The 20640-nt window shown below is 50.2% G+C and overlaps 5 protein-coding genes across 5 annotated transcripts; 3 read left to right on the forward strand and 2 right to left on the reverse strand.

Annotated features, from left to right (window-relative positions):
• Positions 1 to 59: 59 nt before the first annotated feature.
• On the reverse strand, positions 60 to 2286 carry ASPBRDRAFT_54513 (uncharacterized protein; the record flags this gene model as incomplete). Its single annotated transcript, XM_067627245.1, has 4 exons — positions 60 to 461; positions 586 to 1211; positions 1262 to 1426; positions 1476 to 2286. 4 exons carry the CDS (start codon positions 2284 to 2286, stop codon positions 60 to 62), a joined length of 2004 nt encoding a protein of 667 aa, XP_067479953.1.
• Positions 2287 to 8059: 5773 nt separating this feature from the next.
• ASPBRDRAFT_54514 (uncharacterized protein) lies at positions 8060 to 9465 on the forward strand (the record flags this gene model as incomplete). The annotated part of the gene is made up of 2 exons (XM_067627246.1): positions 8060 to 8653; positions 8710 to 9465. 2 exons carry the CDS (start codon positions 8060 to 8062, stop codon positions 9463 to 9465), a joined length of 1350 nt encoding a protein of 449 aa, XP_067479954.1.
• A 742-nt stretch (positions 9466 to 10207) lies between these two features.
• ASPBRDRAFT_176109 (putative UDP-glucose:glycoprotein glucosyltransferase) lies at positions 10208 to 15264 on the forward strand. The gene is made up of 5 exons (XM_067619823.1): positions 10208 to 10589; positions 10650 to 11003; positions 11062 to 11890; positions 11938 to 12198; positions 12259 to 15264. The coding sequence occupies exons 1-5, from the start codon at positions 10441 to 10443 to the stop codon at positions 15142 to 15144; spliced, it is 4479 nt and encodes a 1492-aa protein (XP_067479955.1). The 5' UTR covers positions 10208 to 10440; the 3' UTR covers positions 15145 to 15264.
• Positions 15265 to 16021: 757 nt separating this feature from the next.
• On the forward strand, positions 16022 to 17684 carry ASPBRDRAFT_54516 (uncharacterized protein; the record flags this gene model as incomplete). Its single annotated transcript, XM_067627247.1, has 2 exons — positions 16022 to 16311; positions 16367 to 17684. 2 exons carry the CDS (start codon positions 16022 to 16024, stop codon positions 17682 to 17684), a joined length of 1608 nt encoding a protein of 535 aa, XP_067479956.1.
• An 81-nt stretch (positions 17685 to 17765) lies between these two features.
• On the reverse strand, positions 17766 to 18907 carry ASPBRDRAFT_123795 (putative CmcJ-like methyltransferase; the record flags this gene model as incomplete). Its single annotated transcript, XM_067617634.1, has 5 exons — positions 17766 to 17860; positions 17925 to 18160; positions 18214 to 18298; positions 18353 to 18440; positions 18500 to 18907. 5 exons carry the CDS (start codon positions 18905 to 18907, stop codon positions 17766 to 17768), a joined length of 912 nt encoding a protein of 303 aa, XP_067479957.1.
• Positions 18908 to 20640: the final 1733 nt, after the last annotated feature.

The following is a 20640-nucleotide window of genomic DNA, read 5'->3' on the forward strand; positions in this document are numbered from 1 at the left end:
ATAAGATTCACTGCGTGACCTAATACCCACATTCCAATGAGACAAGCAATGAAAAGCTTCTACAAGCTACTCTTGCAGCACACAGACCCCACCGGCTTTGGAGACTTATACTCGACACTGCGGTTCGCATTCTGATTAGATGGAGGTACGTCATTCGTCGGGTTGAACAGACAGAAATTGTAAGGCTTCAAATGCACTTGAACAATTTCTGCCGGCATGACTGGAAAGTCCTCCACACGAGGGTTATGCGTAAGACCGTAAGTGTGCCAGATGACAATATCCTGGTTGCGGACGTTCTCCCGGGACTCAACCCAGGATTTGATCCCTGTGCCACCCAGCGACTGATTTGTGTATTTTCCGGCCGGGAAAAGCTGGTCGTCGTGATACCTCGTGACCCATATCGAGTGCTCGGCGAATTCAGACCGGCGCCAGTGCCAGGATCCAGGTTGGGCTAGGAGCATCTGTATCAGGTAAATGGAATTAGCTCGCTACTTTATGCTACGCTCGGATGCGTTATATGTTGTGTTCATATTCTGTGGCTCCTCCAATCCGCTGCTGGGTTGGGACGCAAAGGGGAGCACTTACCTGGGATCGATGAGGAACGAGTTTATAACCCAAGGGGGTACCCGAGACTGGGTTCTCGATGTTTTCATTCAGTATCTGGAAGACTCGACCTTTGGTGACATCGTCTTCAACATGACCTGCTCGGTCGAGGATCTTCTGCTCCGTCACATAGCCTGTACCAAGAGGATTGAGATGATCATCCCATGGCATGGCCACGGAATCTGTGGAAGCAAAGCTATTGTGCGCACCGCCGATCGCAGGATCGATCCGAAGGCTAAATAAGTGCTGGTGGTACGGGGCCATGACACCATCTGCCACCCGGGTTCCCCACGGGACCACGACGTCTTTTCCAATAGGCTGAGTGGAGAGGATCCCAGTCGCTCTGGTCTCGAAGGTGATCTCACCAGACTGGTCAAAGTACCACATAAAGATGTATTCGTAATTGGCGACTGTGATGATAGTCTGCAGGACTAATTGGCGCTTGCGAACTACTGTCCCTTTACCGGTACGGTGGTTGGTATGCTTCCATTGGATCCCGTTGTCAATCTCGTGGATACAGATTGCATTGGGTCGAGGAGATGCCTTGCCATCCACCGAGACGACGTGACCGTCTATATACTTGATCATTCCGAGGCAGTCGCAGCCAACTGATAGATATAAGCTTGAATACTAAAAAGTGAAGGAGCAAGATCCTTACGCTGAAGGTTGTTGGCCGTCACACCTGCCCCCACATTTCCCAGATCAAACGCAGCCTTCCGGTATATGGGGTTGCGCGGATCGCCATATGGAACAAACATCTCGGCGAGCGATAGACGGTAGAAATTACTTTTGCCATCGAAAGAGAGGTCATGCAGCGTTAACCCTGTCTATAGTCAGAAGATGACTTCTGGTTAACGTGTAGTAAGACATACCTTCACGCCAGTTGAAACCAACTCGGAATCGCCACTTCTCCCACTCGACAAGGTGACCCTTGACTGTGAATGAGGCACCCTCGGGCTGGACTACCTGGTATGGCTTCAATGTCATTCGTGGAGGGGTCTTCTGCAGACGGTGATCATACTCAGGCTCCTCCGGTGCCGTACGACGATGAGGCACGTTGGATCCTTGCGTCACGCTCGCGTCCGCTCCTAGGGGTAGCCGAACGATATTTTTCACCTTCATGGCACACATGTCGACAGTGACCATAAAGTCCAGCGGAAAGCTGTAGTGATTGGAATCTGGATCGTTGTTTGCAGGGTTCCTCATGTACATGAACACCTGAGCATGCCTCGTCTGTGTGTCCTCGCCATCCACTCCATAGTCCCACGGGTCGAGAACAACCGTGGTATCGTCGATCTGCAGACGCTTAATCTCTGCCTGTACTGCAGGATCAGCCATGACAGCCTGGGCCACTTCATTCATCTCTGCTCGGTCGCCCGGGCCATGGAAGTCTCGGGGAAGCTCAGCGTGGTGCACAAAGGCGCCATTGGTTACATCCACCACTGCCTCGAAAAATCGAGGCGTCTTCTTGATGTACCAGTTGAGAAATATACACCTCGGGAGAAAAGGTAGGGGCCTGTTGTTGTGTTCCGCGTCAAGAAATTCGAGCAGAGCCGCCTTGGGTGGTTCTTGTAGACCACCGGCCTTGAAATGTAGGGGAATCCCAGGATAAGCCTCTTTGACCAAGTTGGTAGCTTTCTCGATCTCGATCGCAGTAGCGGGGTCAAGGGGATGAAGCGACATTGTCTATCTAGAAATGCAAGTCTTGATTTGGAGGGTGAGATGATGGGTGCGGTCACTGTCGGTGGTTTGCGATCTTGGGCCCGGGTCGGTGGTCCTCCTTATGTAGAGATTCCTTTGGCGGAATCAACACGCTGTATGACAGGCTCTTATCGGAAGGATGGGTGTTGATAAAATCCTACTCGTCAATTGCCTAGATATGGTCAGCGGGAATCTGCGAGTCGATGAGCTGTCCATCAAGAGCTGCATCTCACCCCGCATTGTTTGAAGGGGGATTGGATCAAACTTCCGGCCAGATCCCGTCCATTCGAGATTCGTTCAATGCTCCGTTCATCTATCTCACATAGAAGGTTAAAAGTGTCTGTTATCATCTGCTTCGTCATCTCCTGTGATGACTACCTTTGATAAGCGTTGGGCGCAACCCGACGATGGAATTCAAGACATCCTGGTATCACCAGAGCGCATGTGACAATCAACGAGCACGCAATTGTAATTTACGTATGGTGTCGCGTTATCTATTCATACGTGCAAATAGAATAGTGTTTGACGCATACTTTTAGAAGGTGAGTCCTTCTTCAATGATGGGATGGAAATGAACACCACCTATGGCGGATAGCTGGATCGGAATCCAGTCACCTCAGGATATATACTTGAGGAAGTACTACTAACAAGTAAGCACCAATTAGTGCCATCCGATCCCCAACACTACAGTAACTTGGACTCCCACTCTTCGAAATCGATTATATATTATTAGCGGTTAACCGCCGCAATGAGTTCTATTACCCTCGATTTCTCCATAAACTAATCCATTCTTTCTCACTGGTTCAAGCTTTTGACAATCAGCATTCATCACTGACCAAATCATATCACGCCTTCAGAGACCTACTACCTACTACTCACCTGTCCGACCAACACATGCCTGAGTGACGCAGCAAGGAAACGACTGTATCACTCATGGTTTTGACAGTGTATCAAATTTGAAACGATGCAACCCAAACGAAGCAGTTATGGTTTGACAATTATATATATCCCGAGAGTCATCCACATTACAGCAATATATTGAAACGACTCACATCAGCTTTCATGCAGTTCACCTGACAGCGAGATGGAAATTAAGTCAGTGTAACACCAATAGACACAGGCATACGGTCTACCTGGTGCATACTACAATGAAACAAGTAGTACTGGAGTATATTGCACAGTAATACCATGTTGGGGAATGCACGGGAGATGAAACGAGAATCTCATCTAACATGTCACTCATGCAAGGAACCCATCAATCTTGTAAAGAAAACAATGCTAATACCTAGCCTGCAAGTAAGCATGAAGGTATCCCCACATGCAAATCCATCAATCTTACTGATCTAATATCCTGTGTTACTACCAACTCCGAATATGGAATCAAGGAATGACACATCATATCACTGAGGCGAAAAAGTAAAATGCACAATAATACCACATATAATTAGACACTCAGACGAACATGGCTATAGATCCGATGGCGATCGTAGTAAGTATGGTTTCATAATTATGTTCGGGAGCCATATATGCAGCTGATTGAAGATCGTATCTCGCCAATTATAATGAGAAATGGCTCGCTAAGTATGCGATCCGCTTATTATCTACTAGTCTAGCATTATTAGGTATCTTGAGGGAGATTGAGTTCCTACGCATGTGGGTAACTGCACCATATGCATAGATCCTGCACCACGATAATCTGTTACCTGGTGGCAATTACGGTTCACAAATCAAGACCGTATGTTCTTCCAAACTCTACACACTATAAAGATCTTACATTTACAATTGCCCATCCTTCGCTTCCAATTGGTGCGATGAATCTTGCATCATGGAGAATGCAGCTGAAAATGATGCAGAGAGACAACGTACGAGGCTTCTTATAGGCTACAACGTGGCAAGCCATCAGCAGCAGCCAAAAAAGTTTCTGCGTGCTCACGATGCTTGCAGACTTGATGACCGGCTAATCAAAGCAACAGGTCTTATTCTCCTGCTCCTTGGACTGAAATTGCTCAATGGCTAGGCACGGATGCGACATTTCGCTTCTGGGAGATGCGAGCCAAAAAGTACGTATCGCGGAGATGGCGATCGTTCAGATTCCACCTTGGGAGGTATTCGCTGTCTGCTGTTGAGTAGAGTTCAGCTCGCCATTCAGTATAGAGTGTAGATGTCGCACAGAAGGTCGGGTGCTTTTATTGTTGACCACCGAACGCCTGGCTATATTCCAAATATTGATCTCCGCGCGAGAATGAAGCCAGGTGCAGTGTACAGGCATAATCCCACCAAATAGGTCTGCTCCTATCAATCTTGTGCTCCTCGGGGGCGTACCGATTTGTGGAAATCTCCCATAGCTGGACAATAGAAAGTCCGCGAGTATTAGCTGCGTCGCCTTACACCCATCCTCGGAAAGCTACTGCAGGCAAGCCCTCATCAGACAGGATAGTTCGTGATGCCTGCACCAGATGCAGCATCTGAAGAAAATTATCCGCAAAAGGCGCCGACAGGGGGCCGTCACCACAGCATGTCTGATTATGTCTCTCGGGATTTCGTTCAGCGTGGGTGGACAGAAACAGATTTACCCCTTGTGACAATGCAGATCGCTAGTGTCAATTAGCCTCCTTCCTCCGTATCCGTACTATGAAATCATGGTTGACTGATCGCCGTATCCTGGCAATAAGGGGCGGGTTTATCAGTTGCTTGTCTCAGATGGTCTGGCAGAAGACGATCTCCGGCTTAGCGGTCGTTCCCGGACGCTCCGGCGAAAAAGGGATAAGCAAGGCATCTGGATCACCGGCAGCTACTGACTGTTATTTTTTGACGATCTTACTCGTTTCCATTGCCCTCTTGGGTACATGAGGACGGAGTGTTCCCCAAATTGTTTCGTGCCTTTTGCGCCCAACATCCTGGATGGACTTACTCCGTATGCCCCTCGTGGGCGAGGTGGTAGATCACATCCCACAATCCTGCATGCAGGATCAGGCCCTTTAATTGATCGCCGAGTCGGCAGTGGCCAATCGTTGAAGTGGGTTTCTTTCTTCTCGTCAATGTTGCCTTTCCTTGCCCACGGAGAGAAAAGCAATAGGACCAATGTTTATCCATCGATTTGCCAGTAAGCTGTTAAATCGTCAAGTTGTGGATATCCTACGGAGTAGTACGGAGTACTGTGGATCACTTCGTAGTTCGTTGGGCGCTCAAGCTAGTCACGTATGTATTTGCGCACATGCAAATATGTATACTGGGCTGAACGGTACTATCTCCGACCATAAATGGGCCAACTGAGCCAGAGTCGCGTTGGTATGGAGTCCGAGACTACGGAGTAACTACACCTCGTATGCTCATGTAGGCGTTGCTTATGACAGACGTATGTGTCGCACTCGTGTTAGTCTGTTTCAGGTTAAACCATATTAAATGTCTTAGAAAGAGAGCAGTGAACACATCCCACTCGCACTGGCGTCGTCGTTCTCTTTAAGTTTCTGATGTGTACGACTGTACGAGAAACCATGTACAGAGTACGCAATGTCAAACCGAGCCTCAAGGTATGACGCACTGGCAATGCTATTTATTGCCCAGCGAGAGATCCGAGTGTCAATAGTTGCCTCATTTCGCTAATCTATTCATCGCCTGGTGGTTCCGTGGGAGGCCGTCCTGAGATAGATTGCGTGTCCTGACTCGGGCCCCACACGGACGGTCCCAAGAGTCACTGGCGGACCCTCTTCGACTGACACGCCCCCAATTGACAGCCCGGTAGAACCGAGGCTTTGGACCGTGGGATTCGTCGTCTTGAGTCTCCATCGAGTTTCAAGTGTCGCACGTTCAATGGTACCAATCCGGCATGGTACAGAGTATGATGGATCGAGCAATTCATCAATCGATCCATCAACCATCTGACCGGAATTACGAAGGAGAGGCGCACACGCCGTGCAAAATTTGATTGCCTGGTGCGGCCAACAGATCGAGACCGAGCGAACTCAGCGAAGAAAATAAAACCCCCCACAGCCACCAGAACGGACGCCAGGGCTCAATTTTGAATTTCGAGAGTCCGCCGTCTATTTGGCCCCATTTATCGGCGCCCTAAGCCTTCTTGGGAGGTTAGTTCGTGCCGACCACGAAGGAGTTTGTTCTCCGAGCGGACTAAATCCTGCCTGCTGGAGCCCGGAAGGTCTTACGCGGAAGTCTGGCTGGTCAACGATGCATTCTCCGTGCATATCCCCTTATGCGGCCTGTGGCGAGTAGGCGTAAAAATAAATCAGCTGCGCACAAGTGTGGGTTTGTTTTGCAATTGGGAGGGGCCTTTTCTTCTTGACGCTTGTTGCTGCTTATCCACCATTCGAAAGTACGTTGTTGTTGGTCAGCGAAAGGACAAGCCAGCTGGGTTACAGCTTCTTGTCCACAGAGACATCCTAAATCGCTTAGTGCGTACTGTGTAGATGTTAGTAAACAAACAAATCTCGTCTACCGTTAGACTAGCGGGCAATGATTGACAAGCGAAACGGTTGGAAGGACGGACTGGAGCTCACCAGGACGGGTGACATCCATGGAACCGGGATGAAGCCGATCGATCCTGGAGTTAAACCGGAATGGACGGGGGCACTTGACTGGCCGAGGGAGGGAGTTGGATGGATGCCGGCGGAAGAGAGAAGGAAGAGAAGGACGAGAAAAGTGGGTGCGGCAAAAGTCCAGAACCGCGTCTGGTCGAGACAATCGGAGTCACTAACTTCACTTGGGCCGTCCGCGCCATTCACGTCTCCTCTCCTTCCCCCTCTTCCTCCACACAAAACACTCGGCTGGTCCCTGTTCCTGTTCGTGATTCTTTTCTTTAAAGTATCTGATTTCTCGCTATCCCCGCTCGTTGTCCTTTGTTCTAGACATTTTACTCTCCCTTCCCCTTCTTCCCATTTTCAACACCTCATCTCATCGGTCGGCACCTCCTTCGTCGCCCTTGTTGTGTCTCACTCGTTCTCTCCACACTCGTTGCTCCACTCAGATCCTCATTGGCAACTATTGCTGGCTAACGTCAAACCGCCAGCTCGGTTCTTTATTGCTCTCTGATACATCACAAAAGGATTCACGAGTACGGAGAACTATCTACAAGATTCTATCTTCTCGTTTTTATCACCTTCATTTTCACTGTGATTCGCTCAATTTGTTTGCTTTGAAAGCAACCTTATTCGGGTACTATTTGCCTCTGTGTGACTCGAGTTCATACATCTCGTAGCTGCGTCCTCGAGGTCTTTCCACCCTTCAAATCGATCCTTCGCTTTTCCTTGGCTGTTTCGTTCTCCTATCCGGGAAATCAACCAATCACTCCAAGCCGATCACAAAGAAACTCAAAAAGATACCACGACTCCACCGGCGGATCGAACTGACACCCTGCCGGGCTGATCCAACCGAGGCACTCCCGCAGGAACGTTTGCCCCCTCACACCGAGAAGGAAAGGGATAAGCGCTCCTACTCTCCCTAGCCAAGGGGATTGGTTTCTTGTCGCTTCCCAGCTTGATTCTTAAGGCGCATATCCGTGCTATGGGAGGACAGGTTACACGCAGCTGATGCCAGCCGTCATAGCAAGTAACTCCTGTCCACTCTGATCTCCTGCACGTCTTATCACGTCGCACATAAATCCCCTGGATTCGCTTTTCCCCGACTGGACCCAGCCCGCTTCTGCCTCCAGCCTGGTTTTAATATCCCGGTCTTTCCATAGGTCTCTGTTAACCAGCTGACCCTGTCATTCTTTCTTCTTGACTTTTTGTTCCCATCTCCATCAATGTCGTCCAAAATGACGCGTGCTGAGGAACCTCTGGATGCCCCTGATGGCTCTAGTCTTACCTGGATCTTTGACCATTGCCTTCGCTATCCGGGTACCTATGAGATCCCACTGCGCACTATGTACTCGCTGAACTGCAATCCCACGAGGCAGCCGGCGCCTGGTACTCGTGCTCCCGAAACGGCCTTTCATCGCCCAACCAATTCGTCGACTTCCCAGGACTCGTTGGACCCCGCCGCGGATTTCCGAGCTCAACTGACCCACCAGATTTCGCGGTTGCCTTCACAGCCTTGCTCGCTTCCTCCAACATTTGTCACCTCGTTCCTGCGTCGATGCTTCACCCCCGAGCTGGAAGAGGTCGATTTTCCCCAGTCATTGACCGCTCTGGACTACCTGAAGGACTTTGAAAACCGTCGCCGGAAAGAAGTGGCGGCCGCGCTGCAACGGCTAGGAGTCGAACCAAATGATGTGAAGGAGAAGACCGAGCTGGCGAAAAAGTACCCTGGCGTTTTGTCTTGGCTTGAATCCATTAGTGTTCAGGGCCGCCGAGTGGAAGCTCTCTACACTCAGATATACGTTGGTCTGCGTCGCTGGGTAAGCATACCTGTCGCTACTCTGGAAACTCATCCCGGCTAACTTACCTTCACTAGACGTTGATCAACGAGATGTTGATGGAGCCCTTCAACAAGGCCAACTGTATCGCTATGCTCAACACGCTTTTCCCTCCGGTCACAGAGGCCACCGTTCCTCCCACTTCGCACCTGACCCTGCAGATCCTGAAGTCCCAGCGGGATGGCTTTTTCCGGTATATCGCAGCCGTCGAGGTCAACGGTCCAGACGTTCTCACGAAAGTGATCGCCCAGGGTGCCCCAAAGGGATCAGACAATGGCTGGCCACTGATCAGGGAGGCTCTAGACAAGTACCTTCGAACCGCCAATGAAATAATTGACCAATGCGTTATGGTGAACGGTCCGGCTGGCATGGACGAAGGTGTTGAGTCTCAGCCTCGGGCTCATAAGGGCCGCAAGGTCGATTCAGGCATCAGCTTTGATGCGGGGGAGAAGCTTCCTTCCTCTCCTGTCGAGGGTAGCAAGAGCATGGATGATCTCTTAGAGAAGCCCCTCCCCCCACCTCCCTCTCCGAAGGGGCCTACCCACAAGCCGGGGTCCACGCTTGAGCGGCTGGCCCGCGAGATTCGGAAGTTGGGCGATGCCGGAAAGGCGAGGAATCTCAAAAAGATGAGATCCACCAGTGCCCTGGGTGTTCGGTCAGACCATAATGCTGGCCGCCCCGCCGAAGAAAATTCACTGTTCGAGGTGGACGAACAGAAAAGAAGGCGGCTACTGTGGGAGGCTTCCAACCGCAAAAAGGCCCACGTGAAGCAACTTAGCAAGGACACCGCATGAGTTTGCACAGAAGTGTTGTAGCCTGGTGCTAACTTTCACTTCTTCTCTTTCACTCACTTCGTTTACTTCGATTCTCTTTTCACTGTCTTTCGTTTCTTCCAAGGCATCTTGAGGAACAAGGCAAAAATCAACATAAGCCTGGATGCTTCAACACTGGATTTGTTTGGGAGTTTGAATGCGGGATCTAAGGTGCATCAGGTTTTCGCTAGTTTTTCGTCTTGATTTTCGTACGGTAGTTGGGTTTGCATACAGGAATATGGCGCATGGGCTGGTTATCTTGAAGCGATTGAACGCCAGATGGCGAGAAAAAGCACAAAAGCTGGAAAGACAAAAGTGCTGACATATTTTGATACGACTATTGACTGACATAAATGATTATGATCCTGTTTCTATTAGCGAATCTCGCTGTTTACTAGCCAGACAACAATGAATGTTACACAATTTGCATAGTCTCATTCGAGCCATTCCCATCCGACAACAGCCCCGGGCAACAGGATAGGGAGAGAACACTTCAATGTAGACTTGCAACCACTGGCCAGCCTCTCTTGATTTTAATAAGCTGCTAAGCCCTTGACATCAATATAAACACCCAGGCTCTTACTGTACACAGTAGTAGACTTACTGCCAGTTGCCGAAACGCCGCTGAAGCGCGGAAGTTCGGCGCTTTTGGCCGCTGCGCCGACCGTAGGAGCTCACCCATCCCGCGATGTGGCCATATCCCCAGACTTATAAGCGTCGCTCTCTTGGCTCAACAACTCTCGAAAACTACTCGTGCAAGCTCGACCGGGCATTCTTCATGCCTAATTGGTATATCTACTGATTATACTGAAGTGAAATCACATTGTTGCCATTGATCGCCTTGAGCTTATCCGCCGCCCGTTATGTGTGCTTGCTAGCTAGCTTATCGGGATAGCTAGCTAGTCAACACCGCCGCCATCCAGCTCTACGCATCATTTCCTGTGGTAGGCTGTGACGATGTTACCTGGACTGGGAAATGTCGCCTCATGGCGACTTGCCTCTCTATTGGTTGCCGGCCTGCTGGCAATCCAGGGACGCGCCAGTCCGTCAGTCAATGTTGCTCTCCAAGCTTCGTTTGATTCCCCGCCTTATCTGATAGAGCTACTGTAAGTAGAATCCATACAGACCTAATTAAATGCCCTTGCTTCTTAGGCTGACCCATGCAGAGAATCCGCTGCGGAGGAAAACTCCACCTCATACTTTCCCTTACTCGATCGGATCGCCGACGGTACCTTCGACGACGCTGTTACGGATAAGGACCTATATGATCGCTTCCTGGAAGTGGTGCGTGAGGATGGACACTTACGGACCCCCGAAAGTCTCTCGTCTTTCAAGTTGTCGCTGGCGATGAGATCTGCCAGTCCACGGATCACGGCTCATTATCAGTTTTACAATGCCTCGGTTCAACACTCGTTGATGGCGGCGCAGGATGCGGTCTGTCCTGTTTGGGTGCACTCGGAAGGGAAGCAATACTGCTCGTCTACTATGGAACGTGCCCAGCAGGATGTTACAGGTTCTGAGTGAGTGGTTGTCTCATGTCGGTGTGCCTGATTGGTTCGCTAACAGCTAGAATTGTAGTGACCCTCGAGAACTCCCTTTCGATCGTGTCTTTGGAGATCCCTCTCTGCCTTCAGCCATTCTATACGCGGATATAGCGTCCCCGATGTTCAAGGAATTTCACCAGTCACTAAGTATTTTGGCGAAGGAAGGACAATTCTCGTATCGCGTGCGGTACAGACCTCCGCAACATTCGACTCCACGCCCTGTTTTTGTGTCTGGATACGGTGTCGAGCTGGCCTTGAAGCGGACGGACTATATTGTGATTGATGATCGAGATGCGGAAGAAAGAGGGACCGGCAGCATTGAGTCCGGAAAGTCTGATGAGACGGAAGATGATTTGGATGATCTGAGACCACTGTCATCATCGGAAGTTTCGCGGCTTGGGCTAAACACGGTCGGCTACGTGTTGGATAGCGATGACCCGTTTGACACACTTGTGAAGCTGTCACAGGATTTCCCCAAGTACTCCGCACGTGTTGCGGGTCATAACGTTTCCACCGAGCTGTTGCAAGATATCAGATCTAGCAGATTGCGTATGCTTCCGCCGGGACTCAACGTGCTCTGGATCAACGGAGTTCAGATTGAACCGCGACAAGTGGATGCATTTACTCTCCTGGATCACTTGCGCCGTGAAAGGAAACTGATCGAGAAGTTCCGAAACTTGGGCCTGTCCGCTACAGAGGCTGTAGATCTTTTGTCACACCCTTTGCTTGGAGAGGCCTTGGCACAGGATGGCCCTCAGCGTTACAACTACCGTGATGACATCGAGGGAGGTGGTGTCATCATGTGGTTGAACGATCTCGAAAAGGATGCCCGCTATGAATCGTGGCCCAGCGAGCTTGCAGGAGTAGGTGTATCCGAGACTCTCTATACGGAGATGCTGATGTTTGGTAGTTTATGCAGCGCACGTATCCAGGCCAGCTTCCGGCTGTACGCCGCGATTCCAACAATATTGTTTTCCCAGTCGACTTGACGAGCACCGAAGATGCTGAAATTGTTGTCAAGACAATCCAGGTCTTTGTGAAGAACAAGATTCCCGTTAGGTTTGGTTTGATTCCTGTTACATTTTCGGACGGAGCAGTCGCTCAGCTCAAGGTCGCTCATTATCTTCAAGAGACCTTTGGTCTGGCCAGTTTCATGGATTATCTCGAAGCGGTAAGGACTGACATCCTGTATCTAATTCCGGCTATTGCTTTCCAGTACTGATTATAGCAGTCGACACTCAAAAATAAGTTGGCTTCTCCGGATAAGGCCTGCTTCCAGGCGGCAACTCAGGACCGGGATCCCCGTCCTGAGAAGGTGTCTCTAACTCTCGATGAAGTCTTGAATAAAGATGAATTTGACGCAACGGTATCGAAAACAACTGCGTACCTTAACCGTCTGGGGATGAAACACGAGGCATCACATGCTTTTGTTAACGGTATCCCTGTCACCCGCAATGACAAATGGGCGCAGGAAATGAGCACAAGAATCAGCAGAGATACTCAGCTAATTCAGCAAAAGATTGCTGATGCCGAGGTTGATGAAGATACCTGGTTGCCAGAACTGTTTCTTTCAAAGGCCTTTGACCGGCGCAACCCGGCGATTATTCCAGAGGACCCGAAAGAGGTTCGGGCTGTCGACTTGGTGAAGATTGCGGACACCCACGAGGTCTTCAGTCAGATCCCTCGTCTGGCGCTAGAGGGAAGCAATGCTCTGGAAAGTGCTCATGTCATCGTTGTTGGCAACTTTGATGATGAGTCGGGCTACGAACTACTCAGCGCAGTTCTTGAGAGCCGCAAAACACATGGTGAAGTCGAGATGCTCTTCCTACACAACCCCAACCTTGGGGCGTCCCCGGCGTCTAGGTCTGTCGCTATTCGTCGTTTGTTGAATGGGGGTAAAGAGGTAGATACCAGCCAGATTCTGGAGGCGATCGCATCTTCTGCCGCTCCAGCAGATGAGGAAGCTGGGGATGCGGCACAATTCTGGGAGACTCAGCGAGCTGTAGTAGAAGAGCTTGGACTCGCTCCGGGCGAAAGGGCACTTATCATCAACGGAAGGGTCGTCGGACCGATCGCAGAAGGCACGGCACTGGCCTCAGAGGACTTGGACCAGCTACTGATCTTTGAGAAGCAAAAGCGTATTACTCCGGTAGCGAGGGCAGCCAAAGTACTTGGATTCGGCGAGAAGCTTTCTGATGCATTAGACTTTGCCAAGCTTACCTCGCTTACCACGCTCTCTACGATCTCGGATGTGCCAGAGGGCATCTATGAGTCGACTTTGGACATTCGGATGTATTTGTTCAACCGATGGAATGACTCAAAATCGGCCATCACTGTCTCCAACTCCGAGGATCCCGCGATCACCATTGTTGCATCTATTGATCCGACTTCGGAGGTTGCTCAAAAGTGGCTGCCAATCTTGAAGGTACTGTCGGAGCTGGCAAGTGTCAGGGTGAGGTTGGTCCTGAACCCCCGCGAGGAGATTAAGGAGCTCCCCACCAAGCGCTTTTATCGTTATGTTCTCGATTCGGAGCCCTCATTCAACGAAGATGGATCGGTTTCCCGACCCACGGCCTCTTTCTCGGGCGTCCCCGTTGAGGCACTCCTTACCCTGGGCATGGACGTTCCCTCTTCGTGGCTTGTGGCTCCTAAGGACTCTGTCCACGATCTTGACAATATCAAGCTCAGTTCCGTCAAGGAGGGGTCGAATGTTGATGCTATCTACGCATTGGAACACATCTTGATCGAGGGCCACTCTCGGGATATGACTACTAAGTCCCCACCTAGGGGAGTCCAGCTTGTCCTTGGGACGGAGAACAACCCTCACTTCTCGGATACCATCATCATGGCCAACCTTGGATACTTCCAATTCAAAGCTCAACCGGGACTGTGGAACATCAACCTCAAACCGGGCCGTAGCGAACGCATTTTCACCCTGGACAGTGTCGGCAGCCTCGGCTACAACCCTCAACCCGGCGACGAAACGAACGAAGTGGCCCTCCTCTCCTTCCAGGGTCGCACCCTTTTCCCGCGTGTCTCCCGCAAGAAGGGCTACGAGACCGAAGACGTCCTCGAGTCTAATCCTAAACCAGGTTCTGCGATGGACTACATGAATAAGGGTTTTAATTTCGCCTCCGGCATCCTCTCCAGCGTCGGAGTCGGCACCAAAGACAGTAGCAAACAAGCTGACATTAACATCTTCTCCGTCGCCAGTGGTCACCTCTACGAGCGCATGCTCAACATCATGATGGTCTCAGTGATGCGCAACACCAACCACAGTGTGAAATTCTGGTTCATTGAACAATTCCTCTCTCCTTCCTTCAAGTCCTTCCTGCCTCACCTTGCGAAGGAGTATAACTTCTCTTACGAAATGGTCACCTACAAGTGGCCCCACTGGCTCCGCGCTCAGAAAGAAAAGCAGCGCGAAATCTGGGGCTACAAGATTCTCTTCCTGGATGTTCTCTTCCCCCTGGACCTCGACAAAGTCATCTTCGTCGACGCCGACCAGATCGTCCGCACAGACATGTACGACCTCGTTAGCCTCGACCTCGAAGGTGCTCCCTATGGCTTCACTCCCATGTGCGACTCCCGTCATGAAATGGAGGGCTTCCGCTTCTGGAAGCAGGGGTACTGGAAGAACTTCCTTCGCGGCCAGCCCTACCATATCTCCGCGCTTTACGTCGTCGATTTGAACCGCTTCCGTGCCATCGCCGCCGGCGATCGTCTCCGCGGACAGTACCAGATGCTGTCCGCCGACCCAGAGAGTCTCAGCAACCTGGACCAGGATCTGCCGAACCACATGCAGCATCACCTCCCGATCAAGAGCCTGCCGCAGGAGTGGCTGTGGTGTGAGACGTGGTGCTCGGATGAGTCGCAGTCGCAGGCTCGGACGATTGACTTGTGCAATAACCCGATGACGAAGGAGCCGAAGCTGGATCGTGCCAGGAGACAGGTCCCTGAGTGGACGGAATATGATGATGAGATTGCAGCTTTGTCGAAGAGGGTTTCTGAGAAGCAGCAGCAGCAGCAGGCGGAGGAGGAAAGGGATGGTGAATTGTATTCTGAGGATGATGAAGAGGGCGAGGCATCTTCTGGCTGGGATAAGGATGAGCTTTAGCGGGTTTCTTTCATTATAGCGTGTATACATAGATTGGATTGCTCCAGTAGGAATAGATTGTTTGCTTTGTAGCTCCTGCTATTGTTCTTAGGTGGTTGCTTTGATTGATCCAAAGAAGGCAGAACTGCTGGTGAATCTTGCCTTGACGAAAGGACTCGCGGCATGGATGTTCTTTTGGGTCTTCTTTTCTTTTGTAGTCTCAGCTCTTAGCTTTTTGCTTGACCCTTTTGTCGAGGAATTACTGCTAGTGGGATAGGCTCGAGGGAACGAACCAAAAACTCATATTCTTTACGGAATAACTACAGGTACCTAACTCACTGTAGGGGCCGCTCATGATTTTTTATTAGATATTCACATTGGTGACTCCTCCGTAGTCTTTCATCCGTTGGTCTGTCATTTACCGAAATAACATTCTCATCCTAGGATAATGCTTGGAATGCTTATGAGGTGTTCTACCATTTCCGTCGGCAGCTCATCCATCATGGATCAAACGTCAGCCATCCGAATTGACTTTTACTGCTCTGAGTGGGCCTCTCGAGTGGAGCGTGCCGTTTGGATAAGCAAAGCGTGGAGGGAATAGTGGAGTCATCCCAACCAATCATGCGCAGTATTGATGGGATTAAGTGAGGAGTGCCTTATTGGGCGAAGATATGTACTTTCTGATTACCATAACATGTAAGATTATGGAAACTTTCAGGGGAAAGTCTGGCCATATAATCAATACTAACTTACTAGGCTAATTCTCGCCTTGCTTCCCAATATATTTTCCGCGTTAGGTCTCCACGTGATGAGCCATGTCGGCCCTAAAACTGGGGCTTTCCTACTTGCTCCTTAGCAATCAGTGGAAAAAGTGCATGCCACCCGCTGCTTGGCAGTGATGTCGTTCATCGATGAGGCCATCAACCACCCCGTCCCCATTCTATCTTCCTTCGAGCCACAGCATGTGTCCGGCAAAGAACCCATCACTGCGAGTGAGAATGAGAACGAAAAAGAAAAGATCCCCAACGAACAGCCATTGGAAACTGCCAATGCCAGTGCCAGCGAAGATAGCGATCCAGATGTCGTCCTCGTGGACTTTGACGAGAACGATCCCGAAAACCCGGTGAATTGGTCGGCAGTGCACAAATGGCTGATTGTGATTGTGGTTTCATGGATGGGGTTCGTTAGGTTAGCTTCTCGCCAGTTCTGCTATGATTTTCAATCACTGATTAAAGCTGCATAGTGTCTTCTCAACAATGACCATCGTCCCTACAGCACCCCAAATCCTCCAAGAATTCCACTCGCACAGCAGCATCGACCAGACTCTCCTGGTCACCATCTGGGAGCTCGGCGAAGGGATCGGTCCGTTCTTCATCGCGCCGCTCTCCGAACGATTCGGTCGACTGCCCGTCTTCCACACCGGAAACCTCCTCGCGCTGCTCTGCTTGATCGCCAGCGCGCTCAGCGTCAACATCTCCATGCTGATCGCCTTCCGATTCCTCACCGGCTGCTTCTTGTCTATCCTCACCCTCGGCCCCGCCATCGTCGGCGACCTGTTCAAAATGGAACAAACCGGCCGCTCCATGGCCATCGTCATGGGCACGCAGATGATCGCCGATTTCATCTCCCCGATCGCGGGCGCGTATATCGCTGAGGACCTCGGTTGGCGCTGGTCGATCTGGCTGGCTGCTATTGTACTAGGGTTCTTCAGCTTGCTATTACTGCTCGTCCTAAGGGAGACGTACACGGTCGTTCTCCTACGGAGAAAAGCGGAGCGATTACAGATGGAGCATGCGAGCGCGGGCACAGACGACAACAATATCAACCTCAAATACCAATCTAAGCATCAAGCTCGAATCGACGCATCAACCATGCTCGACAGCGCCATCAAGCCCATGCAGATCCTCTTCCGCTCCCCCATCCTCATCATGACCACAACCTACATGGCCACGACCTACGCCCTCGTCTCCTTAATCATGGCCACCCTCACCGAATCCATGGAATCGGCCTACCCGGACACCTTCACCAGCGGCTCCATCGGCCTCACCTTCCTCAGTCTGGCCATCGGCAACACCGCCGCTCTGATCTTCTACAGCTTCACCTCCGACCGCTACGTCATTCACCAGCGGGAAACCAAGGGCGACGCATTCAAGCCCGAGTCGCGACTCGTGCATCTGCTTCTAGCAGCGGTGATTCTCCCCGCGGGGTTTCTCATCTACGGATGGACATTGGATTATCATATCCAATACATCGTCCCGCTCATCGGGACATGTCTAGCCGGCTTCAGCATGACCCTTTCCGCCATCCCGGCAGAGACCTACGTCGTCGATACTTATGAGATTCACGGTGCTTCGGCGATTGCAGCGGGGGTGATTTTCCGAGCTATTGCGGGCGCGTTCTTGCCACTGATTGGACCGGCGTTGTATGAGAGTATTGGCCCGGGGTGGGGGAATACCGTGCTGGCGTTTATTGCCGCGGCGTTTGTTCCCCCGTTGGGTGCGTTGATGTGGTTTGGGGATTGGTTCAGGAGTAAGGAGAGGTTTGGGAGGGAGGGAAGGTAGTTTGCTTATTTGCTGTGTATTTTGTGAATATGATATATATAGTATATACTCATCTACATCAGGTATACTTGAGGGTATTAGCTAATTGAAATAAACAAATACCCTCGCTTCAATACTCTCCCGCAACTGCGTAGTGTCATTAACCCGGGGGTCTCGGAACGCCGTATGCGGGACTCCTACATATTCAGTATCAGTATCTATCACAATAACAAATCCACTATGGAATAGAGAAATACATACCAGCCCTATCCTCAGCCTGCGAATCCGCCTGTACAAAAGCAATCACCTCGTCAGCCTGCAACCCATGCCAATAGTACCATTTATGGTTCTCATCAAAGTAGATTCGCGTATTCTCATTGACATAGTCACGCGCCACAATATCCATGGCCGTAGTCTGCGATGCGTAATCTACTGTTCGGCGGTCACACACTGTAATTGGAAAGTCGTAGACCGGGCCGCGGATGGGTTTCCAGAAGCTGATGCAGAATTAGTGAGCTTTTATTTTGAATGCAGATTTGGGTAGATATACTTCACAACGATGAACCTAGAATAACTCTTCGGGTGGATGTTGAATTGCTTGATGCTGCATTTGGCTGCTGATGAGGCTGTCATATCTATTCCATCCAAAGCAATCAGTAATGGAACATGTGTATGAAGTAGGGACATACCAATATGCACATAATCACTCGGTTGGTTCGTATCCAGCTCATGGCGTTCGATGCCCTCTTTTAACCAGAGGGGATGACGTTTGCGAGTCTAATTCATATTTAATCAGTCTATCCTTCTTGACACTCCATGTCTCTTGATCTACATACAGCATGCTCCAAAACCTCAACCCTCGCAGCATCAGGAAACAACCCCCTCGCAAGCGACTTATACAGAGGGTACAGCACATCTTCCACCTTCTTATCATAATAGTATTCCTCCGGGGCCAATGGACACTCCAGATGCAGCTGGGTAAACCCATACTTGGAGAACATCTCTTTCGATGGAATGTTTAAATTCCGTGCATTGTGGATGGGAACTATCCGGTCATCGCCGGCGGTGTTGGTGGGAGGAATGTCGGAGTCGTATTGGAAGTGTAGGTAGTAGGGTTTTACCTGTTGGTGCTGGTCGTCTTGGGCGAGGTATTGGACTTGTGCTTTGATTGTGTCTTCATCTTCATTTATGTCGGTGGAGGGGACTGTCGTTGCGGGTGGGTTGGTTCCTCCTGGGATGGGCATTTTCTTAATGATGATGATGATGCTATTCTTTCTGAACTCTGGGAGGTGAGGTCGAGTATCTCGATGATAGAGAACTGGGTAGTTAGTTTGTTGCCGCAACAGCCGATAACTTACTGCTTTTCGAATTCGTATGTAAAGATGGGCTTACCGTTCCGTATTGAAAGTCAGACCAGGCAAGGCAAGGCAAGGCACCTCCGAGCTGAAGGAATAGACGATGGCAATCCTTCATCCCCGCAGTTTCTTGCGAATCAGGTTCTGACCCACCAGCTATAATGCAGATCAAAACTAATCGAGGGCCAAAATGGCATGATCGACGGGAGCAAACTTCAAACCGGACATTATCCATGTCCTGACAAATCCTTCATTGCAATACGACAACAAGTGAGGGGAAAGAATCCTCATTCTGTGCGAGTGGATCTAGATCATACACTCATTTTACTTTCATTTGCATCCTGCTATTCAGACTCTCCTAAACAGCGCTTATCTCAAGCAACTGACCAAGTGGGGATACGTACTTTCGACGATATGAGATGACCCACCTCACTCCGCTGCGGGCCGGAAGCCTATCTATCAATCTATATTCTACATACGGAGTAAAGAGTATCATGAGGATGAGGTTGCTGCAGCTGTGCACTAATGCGCTGTAACCTGGACATATCGCGCTAGACTGGAAGCTCATTCATTTGCATTTGGGCTTGCTCAATGTACGTTTCTGCAGTCAGTATACGTGTCTCTGTGCAGTAGATGTATACTTCGTGTATAGTTAACGCGTGTCAGCTGGATGGACTAGAATCTCATCCTTCGAAATGTTTGACCGGCATGAATCGACAGGAAGGGAATAGATTGCGCAATGCTGATAGCTAATGCAACATAGTCTAGTATACTTCGAGTACCATCAGTCTCCTCTGTCCAGTGTATTCTCCGCTTGAGATTGCTGAGCATAACCCTAGCCAACGCATCAATCTCCTGTACATACGTACCACTTATCTTCTGACTGGAACTCGTTGGCTTACAGCTACCTAGGAGCAGGGCAGATCATAGCTCGCCACTTGATAGTGTTTTCTTTTCTTCAGCAGCACTGCCAACCGAGTTGCACGCTACGCCGATCATTCCCATCTAACAAATGTAGCAATAGCATCTCTTCCTCCATATCTACTTACTGTGTAACACAAGTCAAGGTCAATGCAGATCAATTGCACCCCAACCTTGGCGTGCGGAGTAGCTGATCCAGCCGAGGATGCTTGGCACATGTCTTGGGGTGCTTGTGGTGCTTGTGGTGCTTGTCTCGGTGCCAAGTGCTTTGCTATGCCATCAAACATTATCCTAGATAGATCCCTCGGGATCATAGACAATAGTATTATCAGTACTAGCTGCTCAGGGCGAATATGCAGGATATCGAGGGTCGGCTTATTTCAATTGCACCTTCATGATGCCATCCCGTATCTGCATGATAGTATACACAGCTTGCCGGGATTCGAATAGCTAGATCCTTTGGATGCTCAGCCATCAAGTCCTCAAGATGAGGCATTTATGCAGACCAATTACCATGTAGGAAAGAGATACAGCTGCAGATACAAGCAAATGAAACACCAGATAAAGCAGGATTACACGAGAGAACCAATCATTCAGAGGGATGAAGACGGCTCCAAGCAAACGCTCGGACGGGGTTGAAACATGAGGGAGAGGGGAAGATCTAGATTTTCGGACCCTGTAAGTAATATTATTATCTCCTA

Source organism: Aspergillus brasiliensis, assembly GCF_001889945.1.
Source record: "Aspergillus brasiliensis CBS 101740 unplaced genomic scaffold ASPBRscaffold_5, whole genome shotgun sequence".
In the NCBI taxonomy this organism is placed as follows: Eukaryota; Fungi; Ascomycota; class Eurotiomycetes; order Eurotiales; family Aspergillaceae; genus Aspergillus; species Aspergillus brasiliensis.

Coding starts and splice junctions, on each gene's coding strand:
- ASPBRDRAFT_176109 (XM_067619823.1), top strand. CDS start 10,441: ATGTTACCTGGACTGGGAAATGTCGCCTCATGGCGACTTGCCTCTCTA. Junction 11,891..11,937: donor GGCCCAGCGAGCTTGCAGGA/GTAGGTGTATCC, acceptor GATGTTTGGTAG/TTTATGCAGCGCACGTATCC. Junction 12,199..12,258: donor TCATGGATTATCTCGAAGCG/GTAAGGACTGAC, acceptor TGATTATAGCAG/TCGACACTCAAAAATAAGTT.